General features: G+C 33.7%; 2 protein-coding genes across 4 annotated transcripts; one reads left to right on the forward strand and one right to left on the reverse strand.

The window, feature by feature from the left end:
- Positions 1-1,303: 1,303 nt before the first annotated feature.
- On the reverse strand, positions 1,304-2,643 carry LOC127902369 (uncharacterized). Its single transcript, XM_052441275.1, has 2 exons — positions 1,935-2,643; positions 1,304-1,692 (listed from the first exon to the last, which is right to left on the reverse strand). Exons 1-2 carry the CDS (start codon positions 2,641-2,643, stop codon positions 1,304-1,306), a joined length of 1,098 nt encoding a protein of 365 aa, XP_052297235.1.
- Positions 2,644-17,901: 15,258 nt separating this feature from the next.
- Positions 17,902-23,215, forward strand: LOC102626468 (sodium/hydrogen exchanger 2). 3 transcript variants are annotated; one of them, XM_052441388.1, is made up of 16 exons: positions 17,902-18,136; positions 18,597-18,882; positions 19,522-19,640; positions 19,751-19,848; positions 20,122-20,181; positions 20,263-20,309; positions 20,404-20,598; positions 20,683-20,729; positions 20,997-21,063; positions 21,162-21,262; positions 21,386-21,487; positions 21,616-21,754; positions 21,838-21,900; positions 22,052-22,135; positions 22,363-22,719; positions 23,132-23,215. In XM_052441388.1, the coding sequence occupies exons 2-15, from the start codon at positions 18,709-18,711 to the stop codon at positions 22,693-22,695; spliced, it is 1,629 nt and encodes a 542-aa protein (XP_052297348.1). In that variant the 5' UTR covers positions 17,902-18,136; positions 18,597-18,708; the 3' UTR covers positions 22,696-22,719; positions 23,132-23,215. The 3 variants fall into 3 exon arrangements, with proteins under 3 accessions (XP_052297348.1, XP_052297347.1, XP_006471798.2); XM_052441387.1 differs by lacking the exon at positions 23,132-23,215 and adding an exon at positions 22,970-23,130 and having other exon boundaries at positions 17,903-18,136; XM_006471735.3 differs by lacking the exon at positions 23,132-23,215 and having other exon boundaries at positions 17,904-18,136; positions 22,363-22,968.
- Positions 23,216-23,355: the final 140 nt, after the last annotated feature.

Here is a 23,355-nt window from a genome sequence, read left to right on the forward strand (position 1 = left end):
TGTCTGCTTCTGCTCGGTTAGCGAAAGACCAGCAGCTAATTCTACGAAAATTCTACTAAGGCAAGTAAATGTCTGCTTCTGCTCGGTCACATAAAGACCAACAGCTAATTCTACGAAAATTCTACTAAGGCAAGAAAATGCCAACTTCTGCTCAGTCAACGAAAGACCAGTAGGCAAGTTTACAAAATTTCACCAAGGCAAGTAAGTGCCTGTTCCTGTTCGGTCATCGAAAGACCAGCAGATGATTCCATGAAATTCGACTAAGGCAAATAAGTGCCTGCTCCTGCTCGGTCACCGAAGACCAGCAGGCAATCTTGCGAAAATTTTACTAAGGCAAACGGATGCCTATTCCTGCTCGGTGCACTAAAGAACCAGCAGGCAAGATCAAATAAATTGTCAAGTTAATTTGCAGAAGCAACCCATGAGCAAAAACCAGACAAGAAAGCCAATAGAGAGCATTTAAAAATTTATAAACGTTCAAATGTTTACAAAGCAAATGAAAATCTAGAGTCTTTACAAAAATAGACGTAAGGATTAGGAGGGTCAACGGCCTCAGCAGGGGAAGGATCAGCTATCTCTGGAGGTGGAAGATCAGCAATACTGGGAGGAGGAGGCACAGACCCTTGTCCCACTTCAAAAACATGCTCCCCAACTTCTCCCTCCTGCATCCCATCCAAAGGAACCTCCACCTGCTCTTGCTCACCCTGCTCCTTATCTCCCTGGCCGGCCGCAACCATATATCTCTCCACCCCAGCCTCTAGCTTGCTCATGTCGAGCTCGGGGTATTCTTCCTTCAGCACAGACATGATGCACTTATAGCTGAAAGCAACCCCGTAGTCATACTCGGCATCCAGTCGATCGTCCACATCAGCGGATTTGCCTTTCTCCTCAGCCAGCTGGTCACTCAGGGATTTGATCTCTCCCTCAAGGGCGGTCCTCAAAGTATCTCTTTCACTTTGAGTAGCCTGAAGATCGGACTTCAGATCACCCAACTCACCCTCAAGCTTGGAGGAAGTGGACTCAGCAACCGCAACTTTCTCCTCAAGCTCCATAAGCTGCTTGTTCAGCTCGGCCAGTTTCTCCTTGGAGCGATCAGCAGATTCAGATTTCTTCTTCAACTCCTGGTTGTCAGCTTGAAGCTTCCTCTCATGGCAGGCAGACTTGGTCTTGTAACATGAAACCATGGTGGCCAGCCTAAAGGAGACCCTTTGAACAGAAGCTGCTAACTCGGAGAGGTTCATGCTCTTGATGTCCTTCACCATCTTGGGCCCCACCGATTTTCTGTAACCCTTCTGATACGGGCTCAGGTAGTCACCTTGATCCCAAGATGGAAGAGGAGAAGATCAGTCCCCAGACTGCCAATTGACCTCAGGACTCTTGTCGGAAGTTTTCTCCCCACCACTCTTACGTGGGGGGGAGGGGGCAGAGCAGAAACAGGAGCCTTGGAAGGACCGGCACTGGCTTTCTTTGGAGGAGGAGGAGGGGGGTTGCTGAAGCTGCTTGAAGCTCGACCACGCTTTCTGCTCATCGCACTGAGGATCTTGTTATCCATTCCAACAGCAATATCTACCAAGCCCGAACCGACCAAATTTGTTGGCGACAGGAGGTCTTGGCAAGTAGACGCGTTCACCAGAGCAGTTTCCACCTGAAGTAAAGGTCGGTCTTCAAGATCTTTAATAAAACCCCACGACTCTGAAAAAACAAACAAGGTTAAAGAACCCAATAAGTGGCAATTGGAGAAAAAACATAGGCGAAAAATGAACGACCTGGGATGACAAAATGCGTTGCAAGGTAAATATCACCACCCAACGAATGGGCCGCTGGACACCAATTTCCTCCAGCAAAGAAGAATTTTTTCTTCCAATTTTTGCACGAGGAGGGGAAGCCGGTGATTGGCTTCCTCTTCGCAGAGCTTGACATAAAATAATACCAACCTGCTTCTTTTGGGCTACTCCTCAGCTGATATAAATGCTTCAGTTCAACAAGGGAGGGCTCCTCTGATCCACACCTCTCCCATAATACAAACATCGCCGAGAGAACCCTCCACCCATTTGGGTGTAGCTGACCTGGGGCCAGGTGCATACCGCCCAGTATCCTGGCAAAATAACTTTGAAGGGGCAGCCGAGCTCCTAATTTGAAACTTTCCAGGTGCATCGTCACATACTCTTTCGGAGGCCGACTAGGGACATCACATTTTCCAGGAACTACCAGGAGAACCTCATTGGGAATGTTGTAGAGGTTCCTAAGCTTAAATAGATCAGTGGGGGTGGTGGCACAAGCTGTGAAATCAATATGGTAAGAATCCGCCTCCACCCTATGGCCAAGATTCCTCTTCTCAGTAGGTCTGCTCGGTCCAGAACTGCTCCCCTCACTATCACTAACTCCTTCAGGGACTCCAACCCCACCAAAGCTGTGGTTCTCACCAGAGCCCGACGTAGGTCCACCTCTATTCCCTACAAGCTCTAGTTCGGGGGAGGGAGAAACAGCCAAGGGGTGTGGGTACTCAAGGGTATCCCGACCATGGGAGGGCCCTACACTACTAGAGGGACACAAAAAATCAGTGGGTATCGACAAGTTAAGGTCTAAATCCCCCGTTTCTTCGTCACTCTCATCGGCAATCAATTTTCTTCTCCGATTTGACATATCGGAACCCCAAAAGGAAACCAAAACAAGTCCAAGTATACGAATACAAAAACGGGCAACACATAACCCAAGCAACAACAACCAAAGAAGAAGTTAAAGGTTGTACCTGGAATAGACTGGCACTGATAATGTCGCTGTGATGGAGGAAAGACCTTGCAAACGGAAGTCCCAGACGCGGAGAGTATGAACGAAATTCATAGGAGTTGTCTCACAACAGAGAAAGCGAATATAACGAAACGACGATGATTTAAGTCTAGGGATTTGAAACGAAAAGGGAAATAAAAGCATTTAAGTGATGGGGATGCCAGCTCACTCACCGGATATCGAGGACAGATAGCCCGTCGTTTCAAATTTCAAATACGAAGAGTCTGGAGATGCCACGTCACTAACCGTTACAAGAGGCCAGGGTAGGCGTAAGCCCAGATAGGCAATGGACATGCTCATTTAGGCCCACACTCAAGTCGGAATTTCCTAGAAAGAAAGTAGTACCTCAGGTCCATCCTGGTAAAAAGAAGACCAGATGAAAAGCTCCCCAGGTCAGCAAGATTTGACTCTCAGTTTCTACTCTTAACTCATTTTACTCGCAAGACCAGAAACTGGGGGACTGGTGTTAAGTAAATAAAAGCACCAGGTCGGCCATGCTATTAATTCCGCCCCAGCATGGATCACCTCAGCCAAACGGTATGAGCAGGGTACGGGGATAAACATAAGCCAACCAGAGACGAGTACCGGCCAGGGTAATATACTGACCAGAGTCATATACCAAGCCGATACCAACCCCCCAAAAAGCGGGAACACGATCCCACAGAATCACGGTAGTTGCGCTTTTCCCAGAACCGTTGCGGAAAACGCGAGATCTCACGTTTGCCCACAATGAAACAGTTAAAATCCCATGAGAGGCTGCCACTACCCGCAACAGGGGGGATGAAGGGTAAATGGAAACGTGGGACAGCGGCTATAAAAGAAGGAGAAATCGATGAAGAAGGATATAGAAAAATTGAGAAAGGGAAAACGCTGCCAAATTGCAATTAGGCCTTTTTCTTAAAAAACTTCGAATAGATTAGAAATGATTCTTGAATCCAAATTGTATTGTTTTCCCGTAAACACCTTGTGCTAACTTAGGCATCGGAGGGTTTACACCGGTAAAACCACCGGCGTCTTTGATCCGTTTTTGGTGAACGCAGGTCTAGTAGGAGAAAGGAGGGCGATTCCAACCCCAGTGGTTCGAGCAACAGTTGATAACACAAACGTTGGTAAAAGAATCTGGTCGGTCAAAAGGCGAGCAAATTTAAGCATCAACATATGTAATGTTAGCTTCACGGATTTGGAAACTAAAAGCAATATGGTGTTGATTTAACACACCTAAATCACAAAGAAACGTAAGCAAATAAGAGATTCTTACATGAAGCAGTAACAATTAGGGCCACCAAGAAAGTTAACTTGAGCAAAGATTTCTCCATTCTCTTGAGAGATAAAACTAACTATGAATTTTAATGTGATTGTAAAATGTGCTTTTTATGCAGTGAAGTTTAGGACACAGGGGCTCAATTTATAGGTGTAGACACTACAAATATCAATTATGAGCAAATCTATTCTTAACAAAAACGATCAAATAGTATTCCAATTGCGTTCAATTCTTTTTTTTTTTCCTACCAAATAAAGATTTGGTTCTGTTACTTCAGATTACATTCAAATTCAAAACCAATTTGAACAAATAACATTGAAAGCATTGATAGGCTGCATTCCTTTGATGTACCTAGTTTCCTTTTTTTTTTCCTAGCGGATTATTTTGATTAGATAGATTGATTGCTATATTAACACGGCTTAAATTGCTAGTTGCAATTAAAAATTCATCCAAAAGACATGGTGACTCTATTGCAGATTACATTCCAAATACCCAGCCAACATGAAAAAACATAGAACATATGCGTGCGTTAAAAGTCGCTCAGCTTTATTTCCTTTTTATATTTTCCATTAGAATTACTCAGTTATATACTATATTTTTCAAGTAATATCCCCATATTTTCATCCAAGCATAAGGTGGCACTCACTCGTTGAGGATCAATTTATTGACCATTAAAATTATTTATTTTTCTTTTTAATCATTTAATAGATATGTCGACCACCTCACATCGGATGACGAGACAATGCTTGTTATTGTAAAGTGTAAGATTACTCTTTAAATCAGTAATGACAAACATGCTAAAAACTAATTCTAAATTTTATTGTAAATATGTTATAAATTTATCCATTAATATTTCAACAGTGCTTTTCAGTTTAGGTTACAACTAATTGATTGGGAGACATACATTGCATATTTCTTTAATTTGGTTTCCTCTTTCCTTTGCCATTGATCTCTTGGTTAGGCAGATTTGTAACGTAACGTTTAACAGGCTTTTACAACTATAATTCCATATTCATCCAATTTTGTTTATGTTCTCTCGTTGTACATGTATTTACGTTAGAATAGTGTATATCTAACTATTCACTAATATTTGATTTATTCGATGGGGAATTAATGTATTTTAAGAAAACTAGATGGATTTGAATTTAATGCTGAAACTATAACTAGTAATTATTGCATAAAAAAAGCACATAAGAGCTAACTAAATTACAACTGCACATTCTTATAATTGTACACGTGGTAAAAGATTATTAAATTAGCTCGCTTCAGCAATAGGTTTAAATTCAGAATTTTAGAAGTCCATTTTTGTGCATCCACATTTTACCCTCTCAATTACATTTTTTTTTAAAAAAAAACACAATTTCATGAGAAAAATTAAAAATTGGTCACTAAGGCTCCGCTTTCCACAATCGTTCCCTTGTTTATTGCCTCATTCAAAGGTTATAAGATTAAACCTTAACATACACCATTTAATTTCTCCCTTCCTAGGAATTTTCCTTCTCTTTTTAAGAATTAGTCAACTTGTTAAGTCCATAATCATCATTCTCTCATAAAAATCTTTTAAACTACCGGTGTTTAGATAGTTACATCATCATCAATACACTTTGAAGTATAAAAATCTTTTATAAGTGATCAATCCATCCCTATATACCATAATTCGGCAAGAGTAGTGATAATTGATCTCGAACTTTTTATTATAGTAACATTGCACCATGCGTTCCATAGAGCTTGTAATAATGGACTATTTAATTTCTTAATTGAAAATTTTGTGAACAACATTCAGATTTTGACACTCAAAAACAGTCACCACCAATTATAGCAGTCAAATTTACGTTTCCCGTCTGCGCATGCATGTATTCCCACAGATGGCACCACCGATTACATTTTCTAGAACAGTCAAAGTCATACATGCAGTTCATATAGACTCTTTTTCTTCACCATCCTTGCTTCCGTTCCATGTCCTATACCCGTGCATGCACTAAATTTACATATATACTACTGTTAGTTAGCAACATGATCGATCAAGGTCCTATTTGATAGTAAGGTACTGTAATTTTTAAGTTACAAGTCACAACCACCATAAAAAAAAATTGTAATTATGAAATAAAAATTGATAGTATATAGTATGACTATTAATATTTAATTTTAAAAAATATTAACAGATATTATTATAAGTGTATTATCATACAAATTTAAGATCAACTTAATTTAAATTTCAAACCACAATAATTATTTTTTATAAATAATATTAGTGTTATAACTTTTAAGTTATAATTGTCAAACCTCAATACAAAATAGAGCCTTAATTTAGGAATGTAAAAGTATTTTCAATTATTTCTTCAATTCAAAAAGTATTTCTCAATTATACTCTTCTAGAAAATTGTAAAGATTACATGGAAGAAGGACGTAGATTGTTGCATGAAGCAGTAGCAATTAGATAGGATTAGTACCAAGAAAATTTAACTTGAGCAAAGCTTTCTGATCCACTGTCTTAATTTAGAGATAAATTTAGCAGTTAATAAATTAATGTAATTGTAAATGTGTTTTTTATGAAATAGAAATTTAGAAAATATGGGGCTACTTGTGGGGGAATATGTGATGGAATTTGAAAGGTTATAAACTTTATTTAATAAATTGGTAGTGTTTGAGTTACGTTCTTTAATTTAAATACACATGTACAATAACTCCTCTATCGGTGGTTACAATTTCATAAAGATCTCTGTTAACGCTTTAATAATATAAATTAAATGCGTAAATTTATTTATTTTATACACACACGTGTAAACGTGTTTATGAATTTGGATATAAATTTTTGCCGCCCGCGCATTGATAATAATGTATGCGTCATTCAGCTGTAATAGCGTACGTTCAAGATTTAATACTATTTCTTTTCATTTTATCCCTATGCATCATTCACCAGGTGTTGCTGTGCCACCAATTAATCCACTGTGAAGTTGCCGAGGACATTTTAAACTGAGACTAAATTAATATTATCACTAATCTTTCACTATTCAACATTATTTTCATCCTTTGTTTTTGGTCCACATTCTTCGTTAGTCTCAATCTCATTTCATAAGACTCGATTTCTCTCTCTATATATCGATTGCTCTCTCACTCTTGCTCTTAAATAACGGTGCAAGAAAGCATTACGATAATATAATGTAAAGAGTGCGAAAGGTGTATCCTAAATGATTTGTCTTTGTTGGTGACACTCATGGATTAAGTAATCTTTTTTAATTTAAATTTTTCTGTGATAGTGTATGAGTTTTTATAATATTGATATTGGGATTGTTCTAAACCCTTAGATTTAAAATTTTTAATCTCTATCATTGATTTAATTTAGTGAAAAAATAAATATTTAATTAATAATCTTTAAAATTAAGTTGATGAATGTAAATTAAATAGATAGAGAGATTGTCATCTACTATAACTTTTATTTAATTTGTAAATAAATTTTTGACCAATTTATTAACTAATTACAGTGTTTTAAAGAATTTATATTTTTTTATTTATAAAATATGTTGATGCCGAAAAACGACCTCAACAACTGAATTTGTTTCTTTTGGGGGATTACAATCCGAATCTGAGCTTAAACGCCAGTCTGATCGTAATTTTCTATACCTGCCAACCAGAAAACACGGTTAGGATACGTCGGTGGGGTTCCGGCATAGACCCTCCGATGCTTAAGTCAGAAATTATGTATAAAGGGAGAAAAATGATAATGAAGGATTGTGATTGAGTTAAAGTCAAGTAATTTTCCGGTCAATGGGCAGAAAATCTTGTAGAGAAGGTTTAAACTTGTAGAAGATTTGGTTCATTTTGCTAACCCCTTCACCTGATGAGCTCTTTAGTTTAAGTAGGCTCTTGGTCGTGGACGGTTACTTCCTTAACTTCAGCCCGCTTTCCTCAACAGTTGCAAGTGGTTGTCAGTTGGAGATGGTTTAAATAGATCGTGGCACACAACTTCCCTAGAAATTAGGTCACGTTCTCTTAACTAGCAATTTTGCCATATCAAGCTAATTCTCAGGTCAGACAAATATATTTCGAGGTCGGATTACTTCACTTTCAAATCAGACATATGATGTTGTATTCTTAAACCAGGTCGCCAACATAGGCTTTAGGTTGTACTTATGAGGTCAGCTCAACATTAATAAGTTATGAGTAGATTATGATCGACTATATTTCGAGACATTACTAGAAAAATCCAACCCAAACACAATATTTGATCAAAATCTAAAGGTATACATTTATTACATTATTGATACCGTAATTATACTAAATAACGGTATAAATTTATTACACTGTTGATGCCGTGATTATATTAAATAATGGTGTGCATTTATTACATTATTGATCCGGTAATTGTACCAAGTAGTTTCACCATTATGAATATTACGATCACATGTTATATGCCACCTCAGTTGTTTCTACCCCGACTATACCAATTTTAACTTTTCAATAGTCCATGTATACATATACTGTGGAGACGTCTTGTTTATAAGACCACATTTATAGTTTTTACAGTGCAGGGACATCCACACCAAATTATTTTCAACTAATTGATACATTACATGATTTACGATTCACCATTGTTTTTTAATTCTTTTAGCAAACATGGAGGACAAGGTTTACGATTTAAAAACGCTTAGTTACTATCCGAACCCAGGAGTTCTTTACAAGGTTATTTAAAAGTTGAACAAGTATAGAATAATATTTCCTCACTTTTTTATTATTATCTTGGAACATGGACGGTACATAAGAACAATTTGTTTCATTAATTTCCTCAGAGCTAAGCTCCTGAGAAAACAAACTATTGTTCCAAGTAAATTTGTCAACTTTCAAGTACAATCACAGACGTGGGCCTTGCACTTGCAATGGCATTCTGGGCATACCACTTTACAATCAGCGTCAATTGAGCATTGAACACTATCTGTCTTGGCCTCATTCGTTATTTCCCTTGCTTCTGTTCCATGTCCTAAACCTGTACATACATTACATAAACATACGAGCATCAATATTCACATTAAAAAAAAAAAAAAAACTAAAGATAAAGTAGTGACAAAAATAATGTGCAACTCGATCGGGTTTAAGCATTGCCCGGTTGAGTATATACTCAGCATTTTGTAAGCTTTTTAGTCTCTTTATCATTTTTTGTTTACATATGTAATGTTAGCTTCACGGATTTGGAAACTAAAAGCAATATGGTGTTGATTTAACACACCTAAATCACAAAGAAACGTAAGCAAATCAGAGATTCTTACATGAAGCAGTAACAATTAGGGCCACCAAGAAAGTTAACTTTAGCAAAGATTTCTCCATTGTCTTGAGAGATAAAATTAACTATGAATTTTAATGTGATTGTAAAATGTGCTTTATGCAGTGAAGTTTAGGACACAGGGGGCTCAATTTATAGGTGTAGACACTACAAATATCAATTATGAGCAAATCTATTCTTAACAAAAACGATCAAATAGTATTCCAATTGCGTTCAATTTTTTTTTTCCCATCAAATAAAGATTTGGTGATGTTTCTTCAGATTACATTCAAATTCAAAACCAATTTGAACAAATAACATTGAAAGCATGGACAGGCTGCATTCCTTTGATGTACCTAGTTTCCTTCTTTTCCTAGCGGATTATTTTGATTAGATAGATTGATTGCTATATTAACACGGCTTAATTTGCTAGTTGCAATTCAAAATTCATCCAAAAGATATGGTGACTCTATTGCAGATTACATTCCAAATACCCAGCCAACATGAAAAAACATAGAACATATGCGTGCGTTAAAATTCCGTCACCTTTATTTCCTTTTTATATTTTCCATTAGAATTACTCAGTTATATACTATATTTTTCAAGTAATATCCCCATATTTTCATCCAAGCATAAGGTGGCACTCACTCGTTGAGGATCAATTTCTTGACCATTAAAATTATTTATTTTTCTTTTTAATCATTTAATAGATATGTCGACCATCTCACTTCGGATGACGAGACACTGCTTGTGATTGTAAAGTGTAAGATTACTCTTTAAATCAGTAATGACAAACATGCTAAAAGCTAATTCTAAATTTTATTATAAATATGTTATAAATTTATCCATTAGTATTTCAACAGTGCTTTTCAGTTTAGGTTACAACTAATCAATTGGGAGACATACATTGCATATTTCTTTAATTCGGTTTCCTCTTTCCTTTGCCATTGATCTTTTGGTTTAGGCAGATTTGTAACGTAACGTTTAACAGGCTTTTACAACTATAATTCCATATTCATCTAATTTTGTTTATGTTCTCTCATTGTACATGTATTTACGTTAGAATAGCATATATCTAATTATTCACTATTCTTTGATTTATTCGATGAGGAATTACTGGATTTTAAGAAAACTAGATGGATTTGAATTTAATGTTGAAACTATAATTAGTAATTATTGCATAAAAAAAGCACATAAGAGCTAACTAAATTATAATTGCACATTCTTATAACTGTACACGTGGTAAAAGATTATTAAATTAGCTCGCTTCAGCAATAGGTTTAAATTCAGAATTTTAAAAGTCCATTTTTGTGCATCCACATTTTACCCTCTCAATTACATTTTTTTTTCATGAGAAAATTTAAAAATTGATCACTAAGGCTCCGCTTTCCACAATCGTTCCCTTGCTTATTGCCTCATTCAAAGGTTATAAGATTAAACCTCAACATACACCATTTAATTTCTCCCTTCCTCAGAATTTTCCTTCTCTTTTTAAGAATTAGTCAACTTGTTAAGTCCATAATCATCATTCTCTCATAAAAATCTTTTAAACTACCGGTGTTTAGATAGTTACATCATCATCAATACACTTTGAATAATTAAAAATAATCTTTGATAAATTGATACTCCATGAAGGCATACTAAATTTTTATTCAACAAATGAATTGAAAAAATATTGTAAAAAAAGAAAAAAAAAACAACTAGCAAACAAAGAAGCAATTTTTGAGTATCCTTAATCTTGATCATCTCTTTATTAATTACTCAAAATCATAACATATAATTGAAGAAAAACAGGTCAAAATAATTAACCATTGTGCTTAAAAGAAGGACAAAAATAGGCGCAACGACAAGATTGATCTGGATAAATGTCATGGCCGTAGCAATATCCATGGACATCTTCTTTAGAATATCCATGGAATTCATTTTCACAATCTTTTTGACATTGTTGAGCAGCGCAGCCACGAGGGTACAAACCCAGATCAGACTTGCATAATTTTCTTGGTGGTTTGGCTTCACAATCATAGTAGCATTTACAGCTCTCACCAACGTCACAGTCCCCCAATCCATTTTTGTGCTTTGATTCGCACTTCGTCTCGCAATCACCTCCACTGCAATTTGGCCCAAAATCTTCAATACATATTTTCCCTTTAGTTACTGGCAGCAATGTGGTTCCTGCTATGAGAACAAGAAAGAATAAAGCAGGGGAGACCTTGTTATTGTACATGTTGAGAAATAAGACCTTGTTCTTATTGATTCTCAAAGTACATGTTCGTGTGTAATTCAAAGTACAATATATTGAATATTGTTCATTGTTATATCGAGAGAGAAACAGAATGATACCTTCCTTTTATATTTACTTCATAAGAAAAGAAATCATACGTGGGTTTGGAAAGCCAATTATTTTGTGCTGATCCTCTCTCGATTAGTCTTTTCGTGGTCGTCAAGTAATTCATATCCCTAATAAAGCTACTTGAAACGGACCAAATTCCTGAGGGCGTCGTTGATATTAAGTATATGCTATCCTGTATTTCTTTAATTAGTTGGGATAGCATTAATGAAACGGACCAAATTCCTAAAGGCGTCGTTGATATTAAGTATATGCTATCCCGTATTTCTTTAATTAATAATATTATATTTACTTAGTTGGGATAGCAATTATAACAATGTTTAGATCCTTAAATCATCATCATCAATATACATTTATTAATTACACCATAAATGGGTTACAAACAAGCAACACATAGAAGCAATTTATTTTAGAGTAAACCATCTTGCTTGCTAGCTTTGATCTCATAATCTTCTTTTATTTATTTATATTTATTTATTGGAAGAAAAAGATATCAAAATTAATTAATCATTGTGTTAACAAAAATAGGCGCAACGACAGGATTGATCAGGATAAATGTCAGGGCCGTAGCAGTATCCATGGACATTGTCTTTAGATCCAGGGAATTTATTTGCACAATCATTTTGACATTGTTGAGCAGTGCAGCCACGAGGGTACAAACCCAGATCTTCCTTGCATAATTTTCTAGGGGGATTGGCTTCACAGTCGTAGAAGCATTTGCAGCTCTCATCAACATCACAATCCCCTAATCCATTTGCATGTTTTGATTCGCATGTTCTCTCGCAACTACCTTCACTACAAGGCGTCCCAAAATCTTCAATGCATATTTTCCCTTTAGCTGCCGGCAGCAATGCGGTGCCCGCTATGAGAAGTAGAAAGATTAATGCAAAGGATTCCTTGCTATCGTGCATGTTGAAAATTTTGAGTATTGTTTCTTGTTTTTATTGATTCTGAATGTACATGTTGTGTGTTTATATAGCAAGATGGAGACAGCAAATGATGCCTTCCTTTTTTATTTACAGTATAAGGAAAGAAATCATCTTGTGTTGATCCTTTCACGAATAGGCATTGTGTGGTGGTCAAGTAACTGACTTTTTTGATTGGGCATGCTGATTAATTTGTTATTAGTTTGAATTAGTCTTTTTCTTCTTCCCCATGACAGGAATCGGAATTAGTTTTTTTTTTCTTTTTCTTTTGAATTACAACACAAACTTAGAAATTTGTTGATAGCAGAATCAGAAAGCGCTGTCAAGACCTGCCGATTTCATAATTAAAATTTGTGGCCCTCGAGGTATCACTATTGAAATCTAGTCCAAAAGTATGTTTCTAAAGAAATTGAACAATCACTCTCACAAAAAAAAAACAGGGAAACCCAAACATCAACATCAATAATGACTCACGATGTTAGTAGATGGCCCAACTATTTGCCACAAAAATTTATATATATTTTAAGTTCATAAAAATCAATATATTAATAGTGACAATATTTTATTTTTTCTTTTTCCCGAAAATCAATTATTAGGCAACAAACAATACTATAACTATATATGTGGTGTAAAGGCCAGATGAACAAAGCGATCATAAAGGTATGTCAGAAACATAGACAAAAGGATTCGTATATATATACAAAAATATTAGTAAATTTTTTTTTTTAGTATATTAAACCCTTTGATATCTTAAGACCGCATTGGATCTTAACTAATCCAGATTTAAGTTGGGTATGACCACTAGGGCGGTAAAGATCTCCCAATAAGTTTTAACGTACTTGCATTCTCAAGTTTCGAATTGAAAACCTTAATTAAGTTAAAACAAAATATTATTAAATTTTTAAATTTCGCTAGGATCACCTTATTCAATCAATATTAAAAAGAGGTCTTCTCAGCATTTTTAAAAAATAAATTAAGGTCATATTTCGTATTGAGATATTATATTTTTTTAAGTTACAACTAATATGAAAAAAATATAATTATGAAATAAAAACTAATAGTGTATAGTAAATATAACTTTTAACTAATAATTTTATCAAAAATAATAAAGATTTTATAATTTTTTTAAAAATCAAATTAACTCCTAAGCTACAGTTACTAATTTTTACCAAACACATCAATATTATTTCTCTTACACTACAGCTACTGAATGTTAATACCATTCACACTTTGAAAAACAATACACACACACATACATACTTGTATATACATATATAAAAAATTTAATATTGTTAAACTGCACTGTTTATTAATGTATTTAAATTTTTTTAAAAAAAGGCCTCACCACTATATACAGCCATAAAATTTCCTCAAAAAAAAATTAAAAAAATAAATTTATCGAAATTTATAGGGCATCTGTCGTTCTCTCCTTTGTTTTCTTTCCATTGGTCAGTTAAATGTTTTAAACACGTGCGATATGGTAATGGAATCTATGTCAATCACGAAAATGTAATATGTGGTCCATCTAATTAAAGTTATTAAGAAAAATATAATTTCCCAAAAAGAAAAGGTTAATAAGAAATAATTTGTGGCCCATCTAAACATGGTGGCTTTAGGTATAGGCGAACAAGGCGGTCGCCTAAGGCCCCATATTTTGTGAAGGCTATATTTTTAATTTTTTTTTGATAATTCTCATTTTTTTTAAATTACGTATTTTAGGAAATCAAAAAGCTTATTAATATCTTTCTAATTATTAATTATCCTATAGTTAAGAATTATTTTTTTATGAAAAATCTATATTTGATAACATTAATGTTAAATAGATATAACTAATAATATTATTTAATCATTAATTCATTCATTATTAGTCTTTCAAAAAAAAATTAAATTAATTATCTTTTTAATTTCCTCAAAAAATTAATTATTTAATGTTAGAATATTTGACTTTTAGTATTTCTTTTAATTTCCATTAAAAACTTTGTAATCTCAAAAATCAGTAAATAAAAAAATTTCTTGCTCACTTCTCTAAAAAGAAAAATATTATATTCATTGGTTCATTTAAAAAAAATCAATTTATAGAAATACAAAGTCCATTTCTATTATCTGATCATTAATTTATCATCTCAACTTTTTATATTCTATCATTCTAAATATCCTATTTGAAAATAATATTATTTGTATTTATTTGATTGTTTATTTTGTAATAGTTTTAATGGAATAAAAAATGTCTTCTTAACTTTTTTTTAGGTTTCATTTTTAAAATTCAAGAATTACAAATGAAATAAATTTTGAGCTTTTTTTTTTATTTCTTTAAATATTGAAATTGTAAAACAAATAAAGGCCTCATAAAAAAATTTCGCCTAGTACCCCAAAGACTATAAAGCCGGCCCTGCATCTAAACTGATTAACGATTAGATTGAGTAGAGTACGGTATCATCCACTTATGCAAACTCAACTCAAAAAAGCAAAAAAGATTTTTAAAAACACGTGTCAATTGCGTAAACCATCATTTTAACAACTTAGCAACTCTATCAAGCAAGATTAACCGACACCATTTAAATACCGCAAGTCAATCACGAGAGGATATTATTTAAAAAAAATGAAAAGCATAAGTTAATATGATATATTATTTATTATATTTTCATAAATATAATACAATAATGATGGAGGTGGAAACCTCAGTTAGTTAGCTTGCCGATCATTTGCTAATAATTGCCAATTAATATCTAATACAAACAAGCCTTATTAGAAGTCAAATATATGAGAAAATAGATGAATGATTAAATTCGGGATAGAATTCATTAACTTTAAATCCACAACATTTATTTATAAAAAAAAAACAAATAAAAAGAAAAAAAAAACAATGCTTTATTAGAAGTCAAAAAATACGATTTAATTATGTGCTTGTCCGTATAAAAATAAAAAAGCTTAAGCCGTAAATATGTAATCATCAATGTGAGTGAAGTAAGTTTATATTCATCATCTAATAAAATGAGGGATAAATAAATTTGAGAGTGAAGTCCGGATTCAAAAATTAAGATTTTTACATAAATAAATTTTAATAATTAAAATTAAATTTAATATTTGTTATTGATGTAATATAATTGATTTATTATTTATGAGTAAATAAATGAATATTTATATTCGGAAAGAACTCATTTAAGAGTGGGATTATTGACACCCTTATAAATATCTCTTAATGCCCCTTTTCTTAATTAACCCCATTAAAATATTTAAAAAATTATAAAATTCTTTTAACATCTCCATCATTGACAAAATACCTGCAAGTAAAATTTATTGCGTAAACTCCATTCTCTAATTTTTATTATTAAACCTCATTTCAACAACTAAAGTCTCTTTTATTTAAAAGAAAAAAATAATAGATTTTCATTCTCTCCATTGTAGTCATCAGTGGTAAATTTTTAACCCGAAAATTAGAGAAAAAAAAAAGCAAACCATTTTACTTTCTAAAATGAAAAAAATAAATTTGACTTTTGAGTGGGAGTATAACTAGAATTGTCCAATTATGTAATTTTGTAAAGATTAAAATTGTAAAATAATTTAAGAGATTTTAACAGATATTTAGAGGGGTGTCAATAGCCCCACTCCTCATTTAACTTTAAATGCGTGACATTTATTTATAAGTTGTAACTACAATATATTTTAGAGTAACATTAGAGATCCCAACAATTAGGTCCGAATATGAGTTACAGTTAAATGTGGCTTTTTTAAATAAATAGTATAATAATAATTTTATCAATTATGAAATTCACCAACTAATAAATTAATAAATAAAAAAACAATTGGAGCTGAAGTTAGGACTCAACTATTGGCATTCTAATCATCAAGCCTTAACTCGAGTTCTAATTGCTATGCATTGAATCATTCATCTGCTAAATATTAAATTTTATAACAAATAAAAATTAATATTTTACCATCTACTATATGAATATCATATAAGCTGAGACTTAAATTGTGATTCACTTATTGAAATTTTTAACATTACTCATATATAATTATAGTTATTATATAACATGACTTAGGTATCGTTAAATAATCAGATTTTATTGATTTTCTAATGTGACGGTGGCCAGACAGTGTGGAACCTCTATTTATAACAGGAAAAGCATATAATTTTTGACGTATTATTTGATCATAAAACAAAAATGCAAAATTTTGAAGATTTTGATTTCGCAAAATCTTCTTTTAGGGATAATCACGAGCTCGTCACAACGTAATCACCGCATCCGATTGTGCATTGCGTTGTTCTGGAAAATGCCTTTTTGCTAAAGTGGATTTCATGGCTCGTGCCCTAACTGTAATCACTTTATCTCATGTGAACTTAAACCAATATTGCACTCACGACGTGGCAGCACGTGAACCTGATGATCTGTCCACCTAGAACACATCAATCTTATAACACTAATTTTATGCCAAATCGACTTTCAATTTAATTATTAAGACTGTTTTCAAATTTGGGACTACGTTCGGGTCAAGATTGAATTATTGATCAATAAAAATATCTTGGAATATTATAAGAATTTTAAATTTGGGACTATGTATGGATCAAGATTGATTAATTGAAATATTGACAAGATATTATTTTTGTAATATTAAAAAAATTGGCAAAGCGCTTCGGAAATTCGGATATTCCATTCTAAATATTCGTATTTTTTAAAAATAAATTGTTCCTAAATTAGTAAGAAAGAGAAATTCATTTATTGGTGGATCCGTGACGACCACTCAACATCAAATTTTGGAGTGTGATACTATAAATAATATATTCATAGCTAATTTTGTTAGAGTTGAAAAAAAAAAAAAGCCTTTTACATTTATCTTGAGAATTTTTATCATAACCCAGAAAAAAGTTATTTTTAAAATAGTTATGTCGTTTTTATTTGAAATTTATGGACGAAAATAGAAAAAAATTTAGTATAAAAATCGTAAAGGACAAAAAAAAATTGTGTTATAGTGAATTTTTTATCTTACGTCAATTTTTAAAAAATAATTATAGTACTATTTTTATATAATTTTTTGTGCGCATATTATTATTGTTTATATATATATATATATACAGTTTTGATATTTTATACACCGCCATCTTTAAACTGCCGCCAAATAGAAAATCGCTGTTTGAACTAGTTCTGTCCACGTAACCGTACATCCAATCCCACGCTAAGACAAGCCGCCCTGGATCACCCCCATCCGTCCATCTACACTCTAGTAATCAAATCCAACGGTGATTCATCATCCTCATTATCAACCCTTGCCCCGTTGCCCCGCAACACACGCCTCTTCTTTCAATTTCTCTTTCTTTCCAGAATTTTCACCTTTATACCAAATTACCAAACTTAAAAGATGAAAAATAAAAAAATAAAAAAATTATCCCCTTTTAAAATTTTTTTTGTTTGTTTTATTATGTTCTAGTGTTATTAAAAATTAAAGCGTCGAGAGCTGAATTTATTTTATCATAATTTCTGCTCTTTCTCTCTCCCGCTGACTCTCTGTTTCTGGGTTTCAATCATTTGGATTTTTTTTTTCGGCAAATGAGAAGCGTTACGGTAAGTAATTTTCAGCTTTACGAGAAATTCGATAAGAAAAAGTCGAAGGAATAATTTTCTCGGCAACCAAACGCAACTTCTTTTAATGTTTTATTCGCATATTCTCTTCTCAATTTCGATCTTTCGAACTTTTTTTTGTAGTCGCGAAAACTTTTAATTGATTGAATTTCACAATTATATCGGAATATTTTAGCTGAATTTAATTAAAAGGAATTTTTCTTCAAGTTACCAGAAATAACTTTTACATATTTATTCGTCAATTTTCTTTTCAATTTTATATTTTTTTCCCAACAAAGAAAAAAGGATTCATTTTTGTTTTTATATTCGTTTTGTTTTGTTTTTACTGCTTGGAAGCTTCGTTTTAAAGTTAAATGTACCAAATTATGTAATTACTGTATGTATTGATTAGAAAGGAGTAATTTTTATTTAATTACTTGTTTGTTTGTTTGTTTTGATGCAGGTTTGTGAACTGACTGGCTTGTTTGGAGAAAATCAGAGTTTTAGAGTTGTGAAGAAGAAGTAAAATTAATCTGTATTGAGCAATTGATTGATAAAAGCTGTGGTTGCAAAAAATGGATCAAGCAATAAGTTCTGTTGTAAGGAAATTGCAAATGGTGAACACGTCTGATCACAACTCGGTGGTTTCCATAAACATTTTTGTGGCGCTTCTTTGTGCTTCTATTGTGATTGGTCACCTTCTTGAAGAAAGCCGGTGGATGAACGAGTCCATTACAGCTCTACTGATTGTTAGTTCTCTAAGCTTTATGTGTTTTTTTCTGGTTAATTTTTATACAATGAAGAAAGTGACAAAATTGATGTCATTTTGATCAAGTCTTGTTGATTTCAATAGGGAGTGAATTAAGATCGAATAGTACATGCATTGATGTAGGTCAGTGGCAAGCTAGAAGTAGATGCTTATGCTGAGTGCTTGCAGCAGGCTTAAACCAGTGGAGGTTTTGAGACACTAATGATTATGTCCAAAATAGATTGGTGGTTCATATATTTGATTGATATTTTACTTAATTTGAGTTGATGGCAACGTGCGCATGTATACATTTTGTTGTAATTTTAAGTTTCTTTCTTTTTTTAATAAGTGAAAAAAAGAAAAGAGAAAAGCTAGCTATTTTAGCTGAATCTAACACGCGAGTGGATGATTTTGAGACCCCAAATTTTTAGTAATTACTAAGATTAATGGGTTGGCTAACATATTTGATTTAGAATATCAATTAATATGGGTTTATGGCTGCTTATGATTGAGTGTAGTATATAGCATTAAGATTAAACAAGTGGAGGTTTTGAGGTCATATTGAGGATTTTTCAGTTTTTATTTTATTATATTTTTCTATTCTTGATTTTGTGCATTAATGATGTGGGTTTGGTGGCAGGGAGTTTGTGCAGGTGTGATTATTTTGCTGACAACTGGGGGAAAAAGCTCACATCTGTTTGTGTTCAGTGAAGATCTGTTCTTTATATATGTGTTGCCCCCCATTATATTTAATGCAGGGTGAGTTTATTCTGTTATTGATGACTGTTTGAATTTTGAATGATTGTTTTTGGTTCATTTTCATGATTTAATTCTAATCTATGATTGTCATGTCTTTTCTGTTGTGCCAGATTTCAGGTGAAAAAGAAGCAATTTTTCCGTAACTTCATTACTATCATGCTGTTTGGTGCAATTGGGACATTAGTAAGCTGTACCATCATATCACTAGGTACATCCTTCAAAACTTCTTCTCTGTCTGACTAACTCAATAATGTACGCTTCTAAACAATTCTGATTAGAATATATGTACTAAAGGCATTCAGATTTCTCATAGGTTCAACCTTCCTTGTTCGCATGTTTGTTCATGAGAAGAGAAACCCTGGATTAAAATTTTTATGATGTTTAAATTTCTCTTGGTGTCAGTAACACCTCATTTGAGTTGGATTATAGGTCCAAAAGCACATGATTGATTGGTGCTCACTGTAATTGTTGCTGGACACAGGTGTTATTCAGTTCTTTAAGAAATTGGATATTGGTACTCTGGATATAGGAGATTATCTAGGTATTATCTTTATCTTTCTCTCTTTTTGGGATTACTTTAAATCCTATGAGGCGTCTTAGTGATTTGATCTTTTATTTTCAGCAATTGGTGCAATATTTGCTGCGACAGATTCCGTTTGCACGTTGCAGGTAAGTCCCTCGTCAAAGTTGCGGTAGCATTTTAAACTTCCAATAACTAACTTACAAAAGATGTACAATATTGGCTTGTTTGTTTAATTTGCAGGTGCTTAATCAGGATGACACACCTTTGCTCTACAGTCTGGTATTTGGGGAGGGTGTTGTTAATGATGCTACATCTGTGGTTCTTTTCAATGCAATCCAGAGCTTTGACCTCACTCATATAAATACCAGATCAGCATTTCAGTTTATTGGAAACTTCCTTTATCTATTTTTCACTAGCACTTTGCTGGGGGTGATTGTAAGTCCCTCTCTCTTTTGTTTGAATATGTGTGAATAATGCCTTCAGTGCTCCAGGTGTGTAACCTCGTGGTTTTTCTCACAGGGCGGACTGCTTAGTGCTTATGTTATTAAAAAGCTGTATTTTGGCAGGTATATGGTCATCTTTATTAGGTTTTTGTTGGCCTTAATGAGTAGTTTTCAAACTTTTGTAATTCGCTAATTTCCTCAAATTTTAGAGTTAAACTGATATCGTTTCTTTTTCTTGTGAATAAGCAATACTTTATTATAATAATACCAAGGAATTTTTTTTTTTTTTGGGTGATACCAAATATTTTACTCAATTCTTTTGAGAGTTGTTATGTACTATAGACTAGTAGTTGATAATATAAGTCTATTTATGTATCTGATATGGTCCAGGCACTCGACAGATCGTGAGGTTGCTATCATGGTGCTCATGGCATACCTTTCATATATGCTGGCCGAAGTAAGATTCTCCTTAACTACATCTGAAATTTCCTGAAGAGCTCTTCTTTGGTTTCTCTATAACATGACAATATTGATGTTTGCTATCATGTCCTGCAGTTGTTCTATTTAAGTGGCATTCTCACAGTATTTTTCTGTGGGATTGTGATGTCCCATTATACCTGGCACAATGTGACTGAGAGTTCAAGAGTTACTACCAAGTAAGTCTTTTCCATTAAATGATGTTAGGCTGTCTGAATGCCACGGTTGTATACTTTTTGACTAAAACACTAATTGAATTGGTATGTGTATTGTTTATCGCTTACATGTTGTAATCAATACAGGCACACTTTTGCAACCTTATCATTTGTTGCTGAAATTTTTATCTTCTTATATGTTGGTATGGATGCCCTGGACATTGAGAAGTGGAGATTCGTAAAGGGCAGGTGCAGTGACAGAACACTTGAGAACTCCAATGAATTGAAAATCTTCCACAGTATTTCTGTATATGACTGCCTTGATACAGAAATCATCTATTATTTGTTTACATGGGCTCAAATTTCATTTTTTGCAGCCCTGGAACATCGGTTGCAGCGAGTGCGATGCTGATGGGTTTGATTATGGCTGGAAGAGCAGCTTTTGTTTTTCCCTTATCCTTTTTAACTAACTTAGCCAAGAAATCTCCTACAGAGAAAATTAGCATAAAGCAGCAAGTATGTTTTCTCTTCACGTGATGTTATCAATTTCTTCATCTTTATAAATATATTAATTTGCATAATCATACTCCCAATTTCAGGTTATCATATGGTGGGCTGGTCTCATGAGAGGTGCGGTATCTATGGCACTTGCTTACAATCAGGTAAAATGCCAAAAGTTCAGTTTTTTGTTAATTTAAATTTTGAATCTCAAATTCTGTTTTTTTCTTGGGAAATTTTATAATCTTTCAAATTGCAGTAATTAGCTGAATTGTGTTAAATGTTTTTATTTAATAAAAATTGGTGGTGATGCAGTTTACTAGGTCAGGGCACACTCAATTGCGGGAAAACGCTATTATGATCACCAGCACCATAACTGTTGTTCTTTTCAGCACAGTGGTAAGATATTTTGACTTGTGATAAATTCCTTAGAATCAAACTGGTTGCCTGGAATCAACAGTTATATTCGTTAATCTCTTAACTTACACTGAGCTGCACGAGGATGTACTTAATGATTACTGTGTGGGCTTGCAACTGCACTTCAGATCTTCTGTACAATATCTTCTGTACACAAAATTTTCAAGCTTTTTGGTAATGATAGTTATCCTGCATTTTGGTCATGTTAGGTGTTCGGTTTGATGACTAAACCTCTGATAAGATTACTTCTGCCTCATCCAAAACACACGACAAACCATATACTATCAGATCCCAGTACTCCAAAATCTCTGTCGCAGCCACTCCTTGAGGAGGGCCAGCAGGACTCTTACGCTGACCTTGTTGGCCCTACTGTTCCCCGTCCTGGCAGCTTGCGTGCTCTTCTGACGACCCCTACACACACGGTTCACTACTACTGGCGCAAGTTTGATGACGCCTTCATGCGCCCCGTTTTTGGCGGTCGGGGTTTTGCACCCTTTGTTCCTGGCTCGCCAACGGAACGAAGCGTCCGTGGAGGACAGTGAGAGAAGGAAAACTGTACCATAATTGTAAGTAAACGTGCGGTGCATTGAAAACAAGCAAGTGCATGGCTGAAAACCTTTTTCATTACTTTTTGTTGAGGCTTTAGCGTGGAGGTTAGCTGTTTGCACGAGTGCAGTGTTAACATATTCTGTAAATCATCTTTGTTGTTGTGTATCTTATAAGTAGCTAATTTTCATTTCATTTTCCTAAACTTGAAAACTGTAAGTGTGTTGCATAATATTTGAGGGTTTAATTCTATGTAACGTTTGTGTGCAGTGGGATGGTGATTTTGCTGGGACGCGTGCATATTCTGTAAATCATCCTTGTTGATGTGTATCTTATAAGTAGCTAATTTTCATTTCATTTTCTTAAACATGAAAACAGTAAGTGTGTTGCATAATGTTTGATGGTTTAATTCTATGTAACGTTTGTGTGCAGTGGGATGGTGATTTTGCTGGGACGTGTTGTAATTTTACGATGCTTGGGTTGCATATAATGGAAGTTAAATAGGTTTTTGGGCTATTCTTGATTAAAGCCTAAGAAACAGAATTAGTTTTTATTTTGCTTCATAAATGAGTTAATTGCATTAGACTTCATCTTCCATGAAATTGCCTTGACCTTCTTAATGAATAAACTATCAAGCACCTCTAAGATTTTAAAAA

This window comes from Citrus sinensis, chromosome 5, assembly GCF_022201045.2.
Source record: "Citrus sinensis cultivar Valencia sweet orange chromosome 5, DVS_A1.0, whole genome shotgun sequence".
In the NCBI taxonomy this organism is placed as follows: Eukaryota; Viridiplantae; Streptophyta; class Magnoliopsida; order Sapindales; family Rutaceae; genus Citrus; species Citrus sinensis.